The following is a 20,800-nucleotide window of genomic DNA, read 5'->3' on the forward strand; positions in this document are numbered from 1 at the left end:
TTGATGCTGGAATAGGCAAGGGATGAGAAAGGCAGTACAGAAGTAGTGATGTCAAATAGAAAAGTATTTGCCTTGATTTTTCTCTCCTCAGACATAGAAGGGAAGGGAAGGGAAAGGAGAGGAAGAGGAAGAGGGAGAGGGGGAAGGGGAGGGGGAGGGGGAGGGAAAGAGAAAGGGAAAGGGGAAGGGGAAGGGACAAGATCACCCCACAATACTGCAGTCCTGCCCTGAGGAGTGCACACAATACTCCTGCTTCCGCTGTGCTGGGGACTTTTCTGTCCACCAGAAGCCTTTCTCAGCTGCACTAATAATCTGAAATGGTACCAGCTCACAAGCTTCTTTTGCAGTCTAGAGGAAACCTGGACTGGTTTAAAAAAAAAAACCAAACAATCAAATAACCAAAAGTGCTTCTGATGAATTAGGATTAGGACAAGGTTTTTAAGTATATAGAAAGGGAAAGGCAACAAATATTATCCTCTGTCCTTGGTTGCCATGAACCTCCACCAGTATTCTGATACTATCAGGCTTCTCTCTTCCATTTCCATTGTGTTGGTTATTTTAGATTATGCAGGGTATCTGCAGTTCTCTGATGATGTTCATTTGACTCCTCCTTACAAACTCCCTCTCCAGCCCTGGTGAGGCTTTAGTTAATGCACCCTTACTGTGCCTGCCTTCCCCAGGGTCTTGCTGATGCTGAATTCCTGTCAGCTTCACAGCACACGGATCCAGAGAAGATGTATTGCACAGTCTTAGCATGCAGAAAAAACACTGTATTGACAAAGAATCAATACTCAGGTTTTGTATTGATTCTGCCCATATTGTTAATACTTTCATGTCCTAAGGCAAGATTTGTTGGACTTGAAAAAGATCTGAGCATAGCCCAGAACAGTTAATTTTCTGTGTGTTTCCCTCTGGCAGCTGGCTCTGGTTTGAAGTCAGGCCAAAGAAACCTTTTGCACCATTAACATTGCACTATGACTCTCTGCATAGCAAGAGGTTTTTTTCCCCTCAACTGTTGTTTTGCTTGGATAAAACTGCAGGTAGTGAGAAAGTGAGTAATGTGTTTCAATCACACTTAGCAGATCTAAAGGGTTAGCTGTCCTTTCCTGTGATATACAGCCCTGGCTATGTTAGCCTAAAATAAGTTTAAGATGGATTCCCTGAAGAAATGTTTCATGGCATATAATCTGGCTGCTGAGCAGTATTTCTTGGGCTGACAGCATCCCCAGCTGCCTTACTCAAAGTCTGTGGCTGTTGAACAAAGGTAATGTGGCGATGTTCTCTGGGTAAAAGCAGATGTTCCACCAAAAAAAAAAACCAAAACAAACCCAAAACAAAACAACCCAACCCAACCCAAACCAAAAAAAACCAAACTCAAACACATTTTCAAAGGACTCACTGAAGAAGGGAAATATGAGCTGTGACACAACCCATGGCTGAAGTTAACTTATACACACATGTGGACTCAGTACACAGGGGCAACAATGACACCCTTATGGCTTTAATGGACTGAGGAAAGTCATGCAGGGTATAGAGACATAACTGTCAAGCACCAAGGAACAATATTCTTCCTCTCATTCACAGACCCACTTAGTAAAAGACAATCCTGGATACGGATTCCTCTCTTCAAGTGTCATCTGCAATTGAGCATCATCTTCAGCCTGGAGGAGGCTTAGGGGAGACACAACTACCTGAAAGGAGGTTGTAGCCAGGTGGTGTTGGTCTCTTCTCCCGGGCAACCAGTGACAGAACAAAAGGACACAGTCTCAAGCTGTGCCAGGGCAGATTTAGGCTGGATGTTAGGAATAAATTCTTCACAGAAAGAGTGACTGGCATTGGAATGGGCTTCCCAGCGACGTGGTGGAATCACCATCTCTGGGGGTCTTGAAAAGGAGACTGGACAAGGCATTTAGTGCCATGGTTTAGTTAAATAGAAGGTGTTAGGTGATAGGTTGGGCTCTATGATCTTGAAGGTCTTTTCCAACCTGATTAATTCTGTGATTCTGTGAGACTTCAAAGTTTGTTAAAGTGCAAAGGGGCAAAGACAGTCCCAAGCCTTTTTAGCTGCTTAGCTACAGAGAGCAGGCATGGCTGCAGCATGCTGAAGTCCAAAGGCACCCAATTAGCTGACTCTCCCTCAAGTCTGTTTTGGATGCCAGTTCTCACTCACAGGAACCATTTTCAGAATATTGTAGAAGCCAGTTTGCCAGAGCTGAGAAACTAAAGCCTGTTCCTTGCAGGGCTGCCTGCACAGTGGCAGCTGGTGCTTGGATGGAGACTGAGGCAGAAGGGAGTCTTTACTGAGAACACTCAAAACCAGTACAGAAAAACAAGATCAGTAAACTCATGCATTCATTTAATATCTTGACTTTCTGCAGGACAGGCTACAGAAATTTCCTCTCTTTCACACAAAAAGCATTTTCAAACACCAAATTTCTATTTATTGTTACTTGCAAATGGCTAATGCTGCTTTATTCCTAACACAGACTTAGGAAGGACCAAATATTCCCAGTTAAAACCTAGACAGAAAAAAGAATCCAAATTCCCAGAATATTTTGCCATCAACAAACACCTTCTTCAGGTTATTTAGCTGAGATTTTGCATCATGTGGAAGAGGTAGTGTTCTACTGCTGATACAAGACCCTGCTGGAGCCGGTTCAGAGAAGGGCTCCAAAAACGATCAGAAGGCTGATGCACCTCTGCTGGGAAGACAGAATGAAAGAATTGGGGCTCTTCAGCCTGGAGAGGAGTAGGCTCCAGGGAGACCTTATAGCTGCATTTCAACATCTGAAGGAGACCTACAGGAAGGCTGGGGATAGACTATTTAGGATGGCTTGTAGTGATAGGATGAGGGGCAATGGTTTTAAAACGGAGCAGAGCAGATTTGAGTTGGACATCAGGAGGAAGTTCTTCACAATGAGAGTGGTGAAATACTGAAACAGGTTGCCTGCTTAGTGGTGTGACTGAGGCTCCATCCCTGGTGACATACAAGATCAGACTTGATGCGGCCCTGGGCAGCCTGATCGAGTTGAAGTTGTCCCTGCTCACTGCAGGGGTTTTGGACAAGGTGACCTTTGAGGGTCCCTCCCAACCTGATGCAATCTGCAAATCTGTTTGGGAGAGGAGAGTCTAGAAAAGGCAACACTACCCACCAGGTGCATCTTCATTGACAGATTCATATAGGCTGCCTCCTATATGAATTAATATAGTCCTGCACCTTGCTCTCCAGTTGAGGAGAGGTGGGGAGCTTACTTTTTCTTGTCTGCTTTATAGCTGCACTTCCTCCATGCATTCTCAGTTGGTTTCAATGCCTACATGAATCAAGCAGGGCAAAATGCTGCCATCCAGGCACCTGAGATTACCAGTGGCTTTGCAGAAGTCATCCTTCTGAGCTTTAACACCTCACTGCTGTTGCTACACAAGCTAGCTAAATTACTGTTAGGGCAGAAATGTCTCTCTCTGCTGGAAATCACACCTTTGGCAGTGACAGAGGCTTGCCTTCACAGAGTAACCACAAGATCTATTTTCACATCTGGCAAACAACTAATGTCAAAGTAAAGAAGTTGTATAGGTTGATTGGGATTCTCCAGGGTAAACTGTCACTTCACACAGAATTCAGCAGGGAGAAGGAGGAGCACTGGGAGAATTCTCCAGGGTAAACTGTCACTTCACACAGAATTCAGCAGGGAGAAGGAGGAGCACTGGGAGACTTCACAGTTCCTCTGTCTTGCAAGAAAAGAACAAAGTATCTTTTTTTTTTTTTTTTTTTTTAATAAAACTTCTCAGTGCTTGAAAATGTTCAGGTGCTTTATCCATTTTGTGAGGAGCAAAAGTCTTTTACTAAAAAATAATTTACAAAAACACTCCCAAATAAAATGGGGTTTCTTTGGTCATTACTACTCTTCTCTTGAAATAAACCCTACAGCCAACTATGAAATAATTGTCTTGCTAGCTGAAAAGTGGAAATTTCTATTTGATTTAGAGTATCAACTGCTTAATATCGTGCAGCCTTCCTTTGCAATCAGAAGGGAGGTGGAAAAGATTCTCTTAATCTACCTGTGCCCTTAAGACAGCAGATTTATGCACTCAGACATCGAAGCATCTGTTCTCATTTCACTCTTTGGTGGTGGGAAATCACAGTCAGAAAAAGCCAACATGTGCAGAGCTGCTCCACGTGGAATTCTGATGGAGAGGAGATTGAAGGCATGTTTGATATTGCTCTTGACCTACACTATTTGTTGATACAGGGTTTTTTTTAAGTGGTTGGCACAGAGAACCCTAAGGCTTGGAGAGGGCCCTACTACCTGGAGGCTTAAATGAGAAATAAGCACTGAAGGGATGCCTGACTCCAAGCAAACATAAGGCAGCACAGCACATGCAGTCTTTTCCACAGCTAGCCAAGCTTCAGGAACACTAAAAGAATTTATAGCCAGCTCGAGTCCACCAGATACAATAAATTTACAGCCAACTCAAGTACCAGAGATGGTATGATTTACCATCAGCTCCCCAGTGTCTGCTGTGACTGAAAAGTAAATTATTTAAATCAATAAATGCTTGAAGGAATGAGACAATCAAAATAACTCATGAGCTTTATTAGTATCCATAAGGGAAACTGGCAGAGCTTCAACACAAGCCAAGGCAGAACTTGTTAAAGGGGCTTACTGCTGCTGTTTGCCCAAACTGCAGTAATTATTTACCATCAGACTAGTAATAAACAAGCTTATTTATGGCTTCATACCTTCCTATTTCCCAGCTACTTTGAGCTCAAAAATACTGGTAGCATTCCCAGCATCCCATTTCCACTTCAGCAGTCCCTTGGATATCTGTGGTTTGCGTCAGAGCCCCTAGCACATCCCTCCAAAGTCTCTGATTGTTTATGCTCAAGACCAGCACTGACATAGGGCAGCTGTGATTCTGGCTCAGGCTGCTGTACAGATAAGGGTTTTGAGAAGCTCTGTCAGGGCTTTTTCTCTTTGCCTGGAGCTATCAAGCTTGTTTCTCTACCAGGTCACATTCTGCAGACAGTTCCTACTTCTAGTTTGGACAGGGCTTCTCTCTAGGCGAGAGGCCATCCCTTCACAGTACTCCTGTGAAGGTACTGCACAGAGCACTGTTCCTCTTCTTTTTCCCAGCTTCATAGCCAAGACACCTCTAGTGTGTGAGAATCACACAACCACAGAATCATTCAGGTTGGAAAAGACTTTTGGGATCATCATGTCCAACCATTAATGCTATTCTACAAAGTTCACTCCTAAACCATATCCCCAAGCACCACATCTAAACAGCCTTTAAACACATCCAGGACTGGCAACTCAACCACCTCCATGTGCAATCTATTCCAAAGCCTGATCACTTTTTAAGTAAAGAAATTCTTCCTAATCTCCAATCTAAACCTCCCCTGGCACAATTTCACCTATTTCCCCTTGTCCTATCATCTGACACTGGGGAGAAGGGATTGATCCCCACCTCACTGCAGCCACTTTTCAGGGAGTCATAGAGAGCAATGGGGTCTCCCCTCAGCCTCCTCCAGATTAAACAACCCCAGTTCCTTTAGCCACTCATCATAAGAGTTGCTGTCTAGACCCCTCACCAGTTTTGTTGCCCTTCTCTGGACATAATCCAGCACTTCAACATCCTTGGGGTGAGGGTCTCAAAACTGAACACAGGATCCAAGGTATGCACTCACCACTGCCAAGCACGATCACTTCTCAAGTGAGGATTCTCAAGTCCTGCTTGAGAAATAGGAAACAGTGGTTTCTGATATGGGTCAGGATGCTGTTGGCCTTCTTGGCCACCTGAGCACACTGCTGGCTCATATTCAGCCAGCTCTCAAACAACATTTCCACACCCTTTTCTATCAGCAGTCTTTTGAGCCAGCCTGCCTCAAGCCTGAAACATTCAATGGGGTTGTTGTGAGCCAAGTGCAGGACCCAGCATTTGATGTTGTTAAATCCCATACAACTGGCCTTGCCTCATTGATTCAGCCTGTCCAGGTCCCTCTGTAGAGTCTTCCTATCCTCAAGCAGATCGACACTCCCACCCCACTTAATGTCATCTGCAGACTTACTGAAGGTCCACTCAATTTCCTCATCCAGATCATTGATAATGATGTAAGCAGAACTGGTCCCAGTACTGAGCCCTGGGGAACACCATTAATGACTGTCTGCCAACTGGATTTAACTCCATTCACCACCACTCTTTAGGCCCAGCCAGCATGCTCGTGTTTCTTTCTAGCATCTGATTTTGAATACACACACACACACACACACACACACATGTGAGATGAAAATACTTTTGTGGTGATGAATTAGAGTAACTTTAACAATTCCACAGTTTTCATACAGCAAAGTAACAACTGCAAGAAGTGTAAAAGCATCATTAAATGTATGTGGACTCAAACAAAGCTGTGAGGATTGCACAACGCTGTGAAGCTTCCACTATACACAGCTCTTGGTTATTGTTCTGCTTTAGTTCAGAGAATTGCACTGAATTTAGAAAAGGCATGTGATGGTTTGGGTGTTCCCTGCCCCCCCCCCCCCACTTTGGAAATCACCCAGACTAGACTCAGATGGCTCTGGGAATTGAATGAAGCTTGTTATTTACAGCTTAGCACAATAGACAAACAGATATTTACAGTAGATACAGAAATACACAAGGTAAAAGGTAATACAGAAATACAACTCCCCTCCCAGAAACCTGAGTCCCCAGGAGGGGCTCCCAACCTCCCTTCCACCTTCTCCCACCCCTCTACCTTACCCTAGACATTGCCTTGTGTCCCAAGGAGGAATGGAGGGTTGGTCAGGGGGGTTAGAAAGCAGGTGGATTAATCAGAGAGATGGTAGGTGAGGTTAGAGAGAAATGCAGTCCAAAGCCCAGGCAGTGCCTGAATGCCTTATCTATGTTTATACTCTTGTTCTTACACATCGCAGCAAGCCTATGAGTGAAGTAGACATCACCACTGTCTCTCTTTCACAGCCTGTGATCTAATCCTTCTCACCAAAACATTCTAGCTAGGCTCAAACTAGCACAAGGCAAAGAAAAACATTTAAAACTTCACTTTTTATTACAGGTTTCATAACAAATAGCAGCGCTAATAATGAAAAGCTAGGTTTGCTTGAACTTGAGCAAAGGGTAGGAAGGGGGAAGAGCAGTGGCTACAGAGATATTTCCAAGAGCATTCTGTGCTCTCTGCTGTTTCTCTAACGCTGTTTGACAATCTCTGACAAAGCAGCTACTTGTTTGAGCTGGAAGCACGTTTCCAGCCCGTTATGTTAGTGATGAATTATAATTATTCACCAAGTTGCTCCAGGCATTCTTGCTAAGAAACTTGAAATCATTTTTACAGTAGTGGGAGCTTTCAGAGCCTTTCAAACAAATGACCCTTTGAATGAGTATGAGATCATTGTATCTCCCTGTCTGGGGATTAAGAGAACAAAAGTAATCCAAATCTGGGGGGGAGGGGTGGCAGGGAAGCCAAGCCTGGGGAATGGATGTCACTTCTATTGAACTGGCAGGCAGGCTGAGAAAGCCTACCTGAGGAACAGGACACAGCTTTTCTTCTTTAGTGCATTCAAATTCTGCAAGAATTAATCATCTGTGCTTAAAGTAGCTCTGAGCAACCAGGAGTGTGGCATGCTGTGCTGGAGCAATTACAGAGGCCATGAGCTCTTCCTTACTATGTGTTTGGCTAAGGTTTTCCCTGTGTCTTCTTCAGACTGTCTTCTCTGTGAACAGGACTTCAGAATCACAGAATGATAGGAGTTGGAAGGAACCTCTGGAGATCATCAAGTCCAACCTCTCTGCCAGAGCAGGGTGTTGTAGAGGTTTGGTTATTAATTGGCCAAGGCAGGAATTATAAAAATAGAATTGTTTTTACTTTCCCGAAACCCCTTCTCCCAAACTATATACAGAACTCATTTAGGTTTATTTAAAGATTCTAACTCAGTTGGGAAAGTCTTCAAAGGATGAGTATGGGCAAATTTAAAGATTTAGGAATGTCAGAAAATGGAAAAGGCTAAGCTGCAAGCACAGCTTTACCCCACCATAAATCAGGCTGAGCAGAGAATCTAAGGGAAGCAGCTTTTACTCAGAGGTGAGATAGGAAGTTGGTGATGATCCCTTGCTGGATTTCTCTGCTGCTTGGCTGCCTTCTGGCGCTGCGAGCAATATCCAATCATTGATCCAAACGGCAAAAGTCGAAGGCAAGTGGAAAGACCTGCCAAAGTCAAAAATGTCGCAGACACAGCTTCTACGAGTGGGATGATCATGGAAGCAGCACCGCCTCAGCAGCACAGGCAGGGAAGCCAAATTGCTGGAGCCTTCCACAGCTCGGGGTACCAGCAGGAAATCAGACTGAGAGAAGCCAGGTCCGGGTACCGCCGGCAGCTCTCTCTCAAAAGGACCTGAGGACTTGAAGAGCTTCCAGATTTGCACAGAATGGTGCAGAAGTGGGGGGCCATCCAAAACCAGGGACAGTGCAAAAATGGGAGCCGTGCAAAGGCAGTAGCTATCCAAAGCAGGGACAGTCCAAAGACAGGAACACTGCAAAACGAGAACTCTGTAAAGACGGGAACTCTGTCAAGGCAGGAACACTGCACCTTTTCCCTCACTCCTTTATTTATGCTTTTCATAACGTCTCCACTTGCCGTTTTATACTGGGCACAAAGAACGCAGCCAACACCAGCCCGGTTCCAGCGCGGGCTTCCACACGGGTCAGTACACATGTGGAGAAAGATGCCTTTTGCTGTCCCCTTCTTCAAGCCCGCAGCAGGGAGGAAAGCAGTTTTCACACCACCTTCTTGCCCCGTTCAAACCTCCTAGAGACGAGAGAGGAGGGGGCGAAAGAACAAACGTGAAGTGCTCCAGGACACAGAGTCACCTGGAGCAGGCTGCACAGCACACCACCTAGGCAGGTTAATGACTCCAGAGATGAAGATTCCATCACTTCTCAGGGCAGCCTGGTCCAGTGCTGAACTACTGCCCCAGGTTTAGGCTATGGGGTTGAATTTTTTTCTGGGGACTAGAAGATTGTTATTCAACCCCATAATTCTGCTACCTCTTTATACACTCACAAGGAGGTCAGCTCGTTCTCCTTTCCTCCTCCTCCTCCTCCTGCCCTGGGTGTGCGGCAGGAGCCACTTTATCTGGAAGAACATGTTAGCAGTAGGCCTCCAGAGGCTTGTTTAGGCCTCTTTGGATGGTAGAGGCATTGAGGGGGGGGAAGGATTGGAGCACTGGGGAGTGCAGATCTGGTTTTTTTTTTGGGAGGGGGAAAAATTTAAGGGGGTCTGCCATGGATGGGGTAATTGCTTTTGTAATGTCTATTGCTGTATTTCTCTCTATCTAAATACAACTCTGTATTTTCTCTCCAGTTTGAGAGTTTAATTTCTGTCGGCTCTCTTTAAAAAAACCACAACGACTACCCTCAACGTAAGGAAGTTTCTCCTCGTGTTTAGATGGAGCTTGTTCAGGTTTGTGTCCTGTCACCGGGCACCACTGAAAACACACTGACCCCGTCCTTCTAAGACCAGCCCTTTATGTATCTGTAAGCACTGATAAATCCCACCTCGGCTTTGCGACCCGTTTCCCCTCGCTCCCCGGCCGGTCCGAGCCCGCGGCAGCGCCGGCACAAGAAGCACCGGAGCAGACGCCCCACTAGGCGGCGCCTGGGGCGGAGCGGGCGGCGCTCGGCATCGACGCGCCGGGGCTCGGCGTATCGATTGCTGCGGGAGCGGCTGCGCTGCCTGCGCTGCGTACCGGCCACCATCTCGGCGGGACTCGGTGAGGCGGGCGGCGGCGTGGAGCGCGGCGGGCTGGGGGCTGACGGGCGGGTCGCTCTTTCGGTGCTGCCCCTCGGGAGCGCCCGGCTCGGCACACTTGGCACTCTCCCGCTCGCAGAGGGCAGAAGCAGGGTGGGTGTGCAGCCGGTGGGAGAGCGGGCAGCGCCCCGGGCCTGCCACAGCTTAGCGCAAGTGGTGGGCTCCGAGGGCTGGGATATAGCCGGCGCACGCTGCAGAACCGGTGCTTTGGGTTGTTACCGGTGCTTTGGGTTGTTACCGGCGCTGGGAACTCCTCTATCTGGGAACTCGGACCTCTCCTCGGCCGCTGCTAATAGCTCTGCATGTGCTCCGTCCGCAGGCAGGTCTGCAGCTGCCCCAGAGGATGGACATCAGGCCGAACCACACCATCTACATCAACAACATCAATGACAAGATTAAAAAAGAAGGTATCAGTGACTCGCCTTTGTCAAGCTTCCATGCTTGGTCATGCATTCGTGCACGGTACTTGGTACTTTGGCAGTGCAGGGGCCTCAGTGCCTGTCGGGGTTCCCTGAAGTGCCGTACAGGTGGTTATTGTGCATCCAGCTGTCGGCAAGTGGCTGTGCCTGATGAAGCAGCAGCTAAACGCCACGGATCTAGCACAACGTTTAAGTGCTTTTGTAAGACAAGGCCACCGTTTCTAAGGAAGCTTCTCATTTCTTCTCAACTGGTTTTGCATCTGCCTGCCTAGGTTAGGTTTGTTTGTCCGTGAGTAACTGGCAGTGGGAGGTTTTGGCTTGAGCTAGAGCAGAACTAATTCTCTTCACTGATTTTTCTTTTCAACCTTAGTGATGGCAGTTTCTGAAGTCTTCACGGACAGTCTGCTTCTAGCAGTGATAAGGCTCTTAGTGTTCACAGTTAGTGCTGAGGATTGCTTTGCTTATATTTGACTCCATAGAAATCAAGGTCACCTCTAAATCTTGTGCCTCATGTTGGGCTGCAGTAGGAGGTCACACCTGAAGGATGGAGCAGACAGGACAGGTGACCCAAAACTGACCAGCAGGGTATTCTGTTGCATATATGTCATACCTCAGCTTTATAACAAATTATCACTAGGGTTAGGCTCTGTTTTTCCATTGCTGGCATCTGAGGACTCTCTTTTTTCTGCCTTTGATCTCTGAATCCAGTTCCTAGATCCTACACCTGAATCTGGTTCCCGTCTGGAACTTTCACAGTCCTTGCTAGAGCATCAGTGGTGGTGTGATTGTCATTAGGACAGTAAATTCTTTTCTTAGGATTATTATATTTGATGGTTATTGTTTCATTACGTCTGTTATATTTTTTTTCCTATCCATAAGGGAGAGCCCTTATCCTCTTTTCTTTTCCCCTTTGGAAAGGTAGAGCATCTGTCATCTAGTGGTCAGCCCTTGACAAGGAGTGCTAGGATGATGTGATGGGTGTTAACAGCCATATTGGCATGTGTTTCGGTGGTCAGTAGTCCCATCTTGCTGAAATGTTAGAGTATGGTCCACAGTTGATTTTTAACACCATGCAAAAGCAACAAGCATAGCACAAGCCAGGCTGCTTGGCATCCTCATGTTAGAGACAATACTTTGCAGTTTCTGCAGCCTTGTCTGGATAGAGATGAACGTGCTGATGAATTCTAGCTCCTCAGGGTGTGCTGAACAAAATTCTCATGCCTTTTCTTGGCTATATATTCAGTGTCTGCACAGGACCATCTGCTTAGATGTGATCCGAAGTGATGACCGTCACATATTTGCTACTCGTTGTGATCTGAGTGGCTGGATCAAAGTAGCACTTCTTAAATGTTTTTTCAGGGTGCTTCAGAGAGAGAGCTGAAAGTGAGTGTGGGTTTGCTGAGAAATTATTTATTAACTTGTCAGGATGGTTCCACTGAATAAAAATAACCCAAAGCTTTGTTTGTAGCATGTTAAGAGCCCTATAAACTACTAAGTCTCTGTGAAGAAGTTTTATGATTATAGTTTTTGAATGTAGAATTTCAGATTACCTGTAAAGCTCACAAATATGACTTTTTTGTCCTTTGGTTCAGTCTTTGAACTGTTTAAGGGAAATGTTTTTGTAAGAAAACTTCTTTAAAAACGTAGCATGGTAGTTGGTCAGATTTGGCTTGAGGAAGTGTCAGTGTGCTGGTATTACCAAGTCCCAACAGCAGTAAATGAGGCAGTGCCTTTATGTTGCTGAAATATTTGCAAAGTGAGATTTGTGAGTTAGAATGATGATACAATACAGAGAATTTACTTGATTTGATAGGATTAATGATTAATTTGGTGTGTAGTTTAGATTTAAATAATGAAATTAAATCCATTGCAGCTGTAAGGTAGTAGTGTGGGATCATATGGAAACAACCTCAGATCCAGAATATGAAGACCTATTTCATGTACATGAGAGAGTTCATTAAACAGTTACAATCAACATCTTCAAATTTCATTAGTCTTTAAGCAGTTACTGTTTTGCTGTGTTCTTGGTTTAAGTCATACCTCTTTACTATTGTGTGTTGCAGTATTTTCTGATCAGTCTTTAACAGCTGCCATCATATTTGAATGTATTAGAGGATTTGGTTGTATCATACATGAAAAAATGTGCTTACATACCCTCGTGTGATTGTTACTCTTAGAACAGTAGAATGGATGGTGGTACAGCTGAAGACTTGAGGTGTGAAACTAAGCTATAAAAACAGGGCAAATAAACTTTTTCTCGTGCAGCGGTTCTGACTAAACTCCTGTAACACATCACTGTGTGAACTAAAGCTGTCAAATGATGCTGTCCCTAAGGGGCAGTGAACTGTAGAAGTGGATATTTGCATGCACCCTGTTATAATCTACTTCTTTTTTTTTTGTGTATGTGCGGTGAACAGAACTGAAGAGGTCCCTGTATGCATTGTTCTCACAGTTTGGTCATGTGGTTGACATTGTGGCTTTAAAGACTATGAAGATGAGAGGACAAGCTTTTGTGATATTTAAAGAGCTTGGATCATCTACCAACGCTCTGCGGCAGCTCCAAGGCTTTCCGTTTTATGGAAAACCTATGGTAAGGTATTTTGTTAGCATTTTAAAGGAAAGAAAAAATGCTGTGGTGTGATACAGTGTTTTGGTACTTCTGCCTGGTAAATGTACTGTCACTTCTAAATGTAGAGTTGTCAAGACACGTCCTGCTGAGCTCCTGTACTTACAGGGGCTCAAGGGTTGACAGAGAAAGTGGAGTTAAAACACTCGTAGAAGCTTAACTTAGTATTTAGGTATTGTAAGTATAATCAGCCTGGATACTAGAAAGAAATTCTTCACAGTGAGGGTGGTAAGACACTGGAACAGGTGGCTGAGGGAGGTTGTGGATGCCCCCTCCCTGGAGGTGTTCAGTGCCACGTTGGATGAGGCCTTGAGCAACCTGGTCTAGTGGAAGGTGTCCCTGCCCATGGCATGGGGCTTGGAATGAGGTGATCTTTAAGATCCCTTCCAACCCAAACTGTTCTCTGAATCTATGAATAAGTGATGACATCGTGCTGGATTAAAGTTTTTAACCTCTTAAATACTTCCATTTTACTCATGTCTTCTGTTGAAGTGATTACATTATTTTAGCGCTGAAATAGGTGCTTTCAAGTCAGTTTATCTCAAGTAGCCTTAGTTATATTCATAGTAAATAGCTGCTGCAATATGACATTTCCTTTTCAGCAGTGTGTAGGTTGAAGGTTTCTGCAGCAGCTTTGTTTTCCAGAGATCAACAAATGCAACTAGTGATTGTTTTTTTTAATGATAGGTGGTTCTGTTTGCGCATCACTGAACCCAATGACAGAGTTACAGTAGAACTTGAGTGGCTGATGGAATGTGATTTAATAGTGTACTTGGTAACATGTGGAAAGACACACCAATTGACGCGTCGCTGTTGACTGCATGGATAATTAGGCATCCCTAGCTCTCCATTTGTGAGGCATAACAGTAAATGCAAATGGTGCACTTCAGTTGGTGGCTTTGAGCACTCAGAATAGCAGAGACAGTTATGTTGCTGAGCCACCAAGCTCTTTTCATTAATGCTTTCAGTTTTTCTAGGGAAATTCTTAACAAGCAATTGTGGAAGCCCAGTTTTGTTGTTTACCTTTAAAGAGTTTTGTTGTTTACCTTTAAAGAGTTTTGTTGTTTACCTTTAAAGAGTTTTGTTGTTTACCTTTAAAGAGTTTTGTTGTTTACCTTTAAAGAGTTTTGTTGTTTACCTTTAAAGAGTTTTGTTGTTTACCTTTAAAGAGTTTTGTGCTCAGTAAAACTCAGTAGGAGATAAAACAATGAAAGCTTCATGAGCCTTCAGATACTTGCCTCTGATTATTGCCTGCAGCATGCATAAACAAAAATATTTTAAAAAGAATTACATTTCAACTGCTATGTAATTTTGTAGTAAGATAGTGTCTGATGGTAAAAGCATAAAATCATGTGCATGTATAATGTTGCACATCTTTGTACTCATAGCTGAACCTGCTGACACCCCTGACTAGTGCATTGGGCACACTTTGTCAGAAAATGAGCACTGTTGTGCTGCTGACCTTGATGCAGTCTGTTTGGCTTCAGACAGATATTTGCCTTCCTAAGAAGTCTGAGTTTTGCTGAGCTCCATTTTCTGTAGAGATCTGAGACATCACTATAAAATTTTAACTCTCTTTAAAGTAGGGTGGAAAAACCCTCTCAGTTTTTTTGAATGGGAACTAATGCCAATTTTGCCAGATGTCCTTACATCACTTTGTACTCTGTTACCTTGACAGATGTTGAAAAGATGATGTTAGATGAATAGAGTTCTAATCTCAATTACTTACATTAGCCATTTCCATCTTCAGTCTTATTTTAGAGTACTGTACTTTGTGTTCAGAATTAATTATGAGGATTAGGCACTCTGTAAGCATACCTAGATTTTCTAGGAGTATTTTTTTCTATGAGAAGTTCCAGGGGTGGGGGAGTTGGAGGGTGGGGGAAGTGTAAATGCATATCAGAACACAGCCAATGAAAGTAGTGCAAAATGATCAGTATTAGTAAGGGCAAAATGTACTGAAGTGTTTTTCCCCTTTCCAAAGCGTATCCAGTATGCAAAAACAGATTCTGATATCATCTCCAAAATGCGTGGTACTTTTGCTGACAAGGAAAAAAGGAAGGAAAAGAAGAAGGCCAAAACTCTGGAGCTGTCAGCAAATGCAGCAAACAAAAAGGTTGTCCAGGTAAGCTGCTTCCCTGTTTAAAGAAAAAAAAAAAAAAAGAAACAAACAAACACACAGAAAGACTGTTTTAAAGGTGTTTTATTTTGGTTTTAGGAGTGATTATTGTCTTTTGTTACTTCTGAATTCCTCAAGTTGTGGTCTGTTGGTATTTAGTGCTCTTGAGCACTCAATAGAGGTTTTTTACTGAAGTGTAGCAAAAAATATCAAAGCACAGAGTTAGAGTATTGTGTTACTGATCTGCACATCCTGCAGAGGCACAAATTATTGCCAGGGAGCGGTAACAGCACTCATAGAAAGCAGCATTTTCTGTGTGGTTGTGGGAAAACCACCTAGCTTGCCATGAGACAGGAAGGCAAACTGATACAGCAGCTTCAGGAGCAAGGTGATTTCCCATCGTTTGTTTGTGGGAATCACAGAATCATTCAGGTTGGAAAAGCCCCTCAGGGTCAACAAGTCCAACTGATATCCCTACTCTGCAAGGTGCACCCTAAACCATATCCCCAAGCACCACATCCAAATGACTTTTAAACACATCCAGGGTTGGCGACTCCACCACCTCCCTGGGCAGCACATTCCAATGCCTGACCACTTGCTGGGGAAAAAAAAGTTCCTAATGTCTGGTCTAACCCTACCCAGTTGCAGCTTGAGGCCATTTCCTCTTGTTCCAGAAATTAACATGTGCTGAGGTGGCTTGCCAAAGAGCTAAAGGAAGGAGTCTTGTGAAGATGGCCCTTTTTGGGCTAAAACTCATGAAGCAAGGTTCAAATAACATAAGCATCCGACTTCAAAGCAAATTTTGAGGACCTTTGCTTTTTGCTGCCGTTTGAGTATAGCATCTCTTCTTCAGGCCTTGATTTTCAACAACTCCCTAGGCTCTTCAGCCTAGAGAAGAGAAGGCTCTGCAGAGATATCAGAGCTGCCTTCTGGTACCTAAGGGGGCTACAAGAAAGTTCCAGGGGAGAGACTTTCTACAGGGGCTTATAGTGATAGGATGAGAAGGAATGGATTTAAGATGGAATAGGGTAGACCTACACTTGCTATTAGAAAGAAACTCTTTGCAGTGAGGGTGGTGAGACACTGGAGCAGGTTGCCCAGGGAAGTTGTGGATGCCCCCTGCCTGGAGGTTTTCAAGGCCAGGATGAACAGGGCCTTAAGCAACATGGTCTAGTGGAAGGTGTCCCTATCCATGGCAGAGGTAGGTGATCTTTAAGGTCCCTTCCATCCCAAACCATTCTGTGATTCTATAATTCAAGGCTAATTCTTTCCTGTTTCTTAAACTCCATTTTGTAATATGGAGCTGGTGTTTTGAACTTGATTACCTGGCAAAATTCATGTGCTTTGTTTCTCTTCAGGAAGAATCTCTTAAACAACAAAAGTTCTTGGATTGTACCTTTGGGAAAACCTTAACATACTTCTTGAGTTGTACAGAAAAACAGTGATGTGTGTTTATGTATTTTGAATGGAATACCTTTGTAAAGCTATTTTGTACTTCTTTACTAGGGAGCAACACAAAATGCAGCCAATGCCCCAGGGACTGGAGCACAGAATCAGCAGGTAATGCCTTTTTTTGATTCTCTTTTTCTGGTTTGTTTGTGAGTAAAAGTACCAATGTTTAAAATTGTTCTCTATGAGTAATAGTTTGTTATGTATATATACTTTACAGCTTCCTCATTGTTTGGTGAGATATTTTTCTAACAGCTAAATCATAGTAAACAAGCAAAAGAAGTCCTACTGTATTTGGTTAACATGAAATGAACACCCGCACTATTTGTGATTAACAGATCCTACCTGATTCTTAAATTGGTTCTGTTCTTAGTGTCAGTTGATGGATTCTTAATTATATTTTTTATTGTTCGTGAATTCCCTTTAGATTATTTAGTTCTAGTAGTAGTCCAAGAGAAAGGAGACTGTACAGGGTGCCAGAATATCACTGTAAGATATGCTTTTCCAGGAGTTTAGGAGTCCTCTGCTCACTTTTTATTTTAATAACCATTTACTTTCAAAAGGATTGTGCAAATGTAGCAACAGCTCCCTACGTTTTGCTTCCCTTGTCTGCTTAAGCTGCTGAATGATTTGCTTGTGGTAGAAGTGGAGGTAGTAGAGAGTCAGGATTTGCAGGTGGATATATACAGTTGAAGAATATCTTTGCTGCTCAGCTTACTCTTTCTCGAATACCATGATTGAGAACTGCATACGCAATCAACAGAGAGAAGTGGTTTGCTCCCAGTCTGAATTTTCTTCTGAGTACCCTTGGTAATGAGGCACAGGGTGTGTGTGCTTCAAAGCATCAAAGCACAACACTGATTAGGTATTTGTTTAAACTTCTGAAATTTCTTTTCTGATGACGCTGCCTGGAATGTTTCCATCTGCTGCAAGAAATTGTTCTGCTGAGGTGTTAACTTATTCAATGCTATTATTAGGACATTTGAAGTTGTGGTTTCCAGGTTTCTTTTCTGTTTTTGTAATCTCCTTGATGACTCAGCATGATTCCAGCCTTTCAGTCTGGTGACTGACTACTCAGTCTGGTGGGTTGCTGTCAATTCATACTAGAAGGCAATTCTATTAAAGACTCTAAAGCTTTAAAGGGCATGGGATTTCTAGTGAATAAATTTGAGTAAAGCGCTGTAGTAAAACCATGCGGGTCTTGTGGCTTTGAGTTGCTACAAGGTAGTTAGTATTTTGGTACTGCTGCACCTTGGCCTCTCACTGCTCTTCCAAAAGGTTGTGGTCTTTTATTGGTTTTCCCACTGCTGTGCAGGTGTCCAGGACAGCACTAAAGCCAGGTGGCACCTGAGTCCCACCCCTGGCAGTCCTGGGAGTGCAGCACTATCAGCTGTTGAGTTTAAATACAGCATCTAAGACAGTATGTTACCATGCTTTTTTTGTGGAAATAAGAGCCTTTCCAAATTAATGCATCCTTATGAAAGGACCAAGAGGCTTTGGCTGCAGGCAACATGAAGATGTACCAAAGTCTGACTAGCAGAGGTATATCAGACTTTCCAAGCACAAAGTGGTGGGAATGGTGCCACATCCAGTTGCCGGCCAGTCAGTAATGGTTTCCCCCAGGGATCAGTGCTGGGTCCAGTCCTGTTTAATATCTTTATAGATGGTCTGGATGAAGGGATTGAATCCACCATCAGTAAGTTTGCTCCCAGCAACAAGTTTGGAGCATGTGACAACCTATTAGAGGGTAGAAGGGCTCTGCAGAGGGACCTGGACAGGCTGGATAGATGAGCATAGTCCAATGCTATGAGTTTTAACAAGTCCCAAGTGCTGGATTCTGCACTTTGGCCACAACAACCCCATGCAGCGCTACAGGCTGGGGACTGAGCAGCTGGAGAGCAGCCAAGCTGAGAGGAACCTGGGGGTACTGGTTAACAGCAGCTCAGCATAAGCCAGCAGTGTGCCCAGGTGGTCAAGAAGACCAATGGCATCCTGGCCTGTATCAGGAATAGTGTGGCCAGCAGGACCAGGGAAGTCCTTCTGCCTCTTTACTCGACACTGGTTAGGACACGCCTTGAGTACTGTGTCCAGTTCTGCTCCCCTTAAAAAAGATACTGAGGTGCTTGAAGGTGTCCGGAGAAGGGCAACAAGACTGGTGAGGGGGCTGGAGCACAACCCTACAAGGAGAGGCTGAGGGAGCTTGGGGGTGTTTAGCTTGGAGAAGAGGAGGCTCAGGGGAGACCTAATTGTTCTCTACAACTACCTGAAGGAAGGTTGTAGCCGGATGGTAGTTGGTCTCTTGTGCCACGCAACCAGTGACAGAATGAGGTGACACAAGCCTCAAACTGTGCCAGGGCTGATTTACGCTGGATGTTAGGAAGAAATTCTTCACAGAAAGAGTGATTGGCTTTGGAATGGGCTGCCCAGGGAGGTGGTGGAGTCCCTGTCCCTGCAGGACTGGATGAGGCACTTAATGCTGTGGTTTAGTTAAATAGAAGGTGTTAAGTGATAGGCTGGACTCCATGAAGGTCTTTTCTAAGCTGATTAATTCTGTGATTCTATTACTTGGTTCAAGTAATCATGCAGAGGAATGTATAGCTGTACATAACCTTCTGAGCTTTGATCTTCTGTTGTTGCAGGTACCTGATAACCCACCAAACTATATCCTTTTCCTTAATAACTTGCCTGAGGAAACAAACGAGATGATGCTGTCCATGTTGTTCAATCAGTAAGTTTTGAATTCTTCCATTACCTGTATGCTTGGCTTAGTTAGCAAGCTGCCTTTTAGAGATAAGGCTTTCTTCTGAAAGTATCTCAGTTCTGTGTCTTGCTGCCAAGATGACAGATGACAGTTCTGATGACTTGGTGCAGAAAGCAAATCCGTTTTTTTGTGGCTGGTATTGATCGTGTAAGTTACCTACTGTTGGTCTGTACCGGATTTATGTTGGTGGCTGTAATGTTAAAGACTTAAAAACAGCAGAAGGAGTTTGAAAGCTACCTTTAGTTTTAAAAACTTGCATATAAAGATCCTTTACTGAGGGCTGGACATGTAAAACCCTTCCTTCTGAACCTTACATTAGCATTAATTGTTAGACTAGTAGATGCTCATGATAAGGTCTTCTGGCTACTGAAGAGAGATGTATCTTCAAACCAGGAAATACAATTTGACTCTTCCATCTTCTTTTAAAGGTTTCCTGGATTCAAAGAAGTACGCTTAGTGCCTGGGCGCCATGACATTGCGTTTGTGGAGTTTGAAAATGAGAATCAAGCAGGAGCTGCTCGAGATGCTCTCCAAGGATTCAAGATCACTCCATCTCATGCCATGAAAATCACTTACGCAAAGAAATAAAGGGGTGCTTCCATAGAGGACTTCTGTGGAGAAGAGATTTTGTGATAGGATACTTTGGACAGCTGGCATGTTTGCTTTTCTCTGCAGAAAACTTGAAGACTTGTGTATGATTGCCACAGTGGCCTGAACAGATGTAGAATTTTCACATTGGAGACTAATTTTTTTTGTGATTGGATACTGGTTTTTATAAAATGAATTCAGTTTGTGCTGTTTTCAAACAATGTGTTGGTTTTTTCCTCAAATACCTCTTATGCTTGATCTGTTAGGGTTGCAGGGCTTGTTTAGTAAGTTTAGCTTAATTTTAAGATGACACTGATTTCTCAGATGTAAAAGCTGGAAAAATGTTTGTCTCTCCAGGACAAAAACGGTAAGCAGGAGTGCTAAATGTCAGCATACTCAGAATAAATGCAAAACTCAGTCTCCAGCTTCATTATCAAAGGGGCAGCTGGTTTTCAGGAAGAATAATTCATTGCTGAAGAAAAAACAATTTATCATTAGTGAGTTTTTTTTCCCCAAGTATGGGTAGAAATTGATTGCAGTCTAACAGCACCATTGTTCAACGTGAGTTTGTCTTCTAGAATGATGGCTGGAAGTAGAAGCAGATCCACAGAGAAATATCAACTTTTATGTGTTGTCTTCTCTTTTGCTCTTTCCAGCACAATTACCAGTATTTTAAAATAAATGGTTTAGGAAGAACTTTCTGACTTGCAAAGACAGTGCAGATGGTGTGAGTCTGTCATGTAGTGGTGGCTAGGAGAACTCATAGACTCAACCAGGTCAGACCCTTTGAGATTCAGTGTTTGAGAGGAACCAGTTGCACGATGCTTGTCATGTTGCACCATCACTCACTTCTTGAACACCACCTCTGAGGCCACTAACTGCCCTTTCAGGCAAAGAAGTAATGAGTTAGAATTAGTACTATTTCCTGTAGAAGTAGCCTTTCCTGTTTGACCATGGCTGAGTGCAGTCCTTTGCTGTGTTGAGTGGGCTTGGCAGTAGCTGTAGAGCACCTGTTTCCTC

The 20,800-nt window shown here is 43.9% G+C and overlaps 1 protein-coding gene across 3 annotated transcripts; it reads left to right on the plus strand.

Moving 5' to 3' along the window:
- Positions 1-9,604: 9,604 nt before the first annotated feature.
- SNRPB2 (small nuclear ribonucleoprotein polypeptide B2) lies at positions 9,605-20,492 on the plus strand. 3 transcript variants are annotated; one of them, XM_064146171.1, is made up of 7 exons: positions 9,605-9,780; positions 10,138-10,225; positions 12,655-12,827; positions 14,848-14,988; positions 16,489-16,542; positions 19,071-19,159; positions 19,621-20,492. In XM_064146171.1, the coding sequence occupies exons 2-7, from the start codon at positions 10,162-10,164 to the stop codon at positions 19,778-19,780; spliced, it is 681 nt and encodes a 226-aa protein (XP_064002241.1). In that variant the 5' UTR covers positions 9,605-9,780; positions 10,138-10,161; the 3' UTR covers positions 19,781-20,492. The 3 variants fall into 3 exon arrangements, with proteins under 3 accessions (XP_064002241.1, XP_064002243.1, XP_064002242.1); XM_064146173.1 differs by lacking the exon at positions 9,605-9,780 and adding an exon at positions 9,796-9,870; XM_064146172.1 differs by lacking the exon at positions 9,605-9,780 and adding an exon at positions 9,818-9,911.
- Positions 20,493-20,800: the final 308 nt, after the last annotated feature.

The sequence above is a fragment of the Pogoniulus pusillus genome, chromosome 7, assembly GCF_015220805.1.
Source record: "Pogoniulus pusillus isolate bPogPus1 chromosome 7, bPogPus1.pri, whole genome shotgun sequence".
Lineage (NCBI taxonomy): Eukaryota > Metazoa > Chordata > Aves > Piciformes > Lybiidae > Pogoniulus > Pogoniulus pusillus.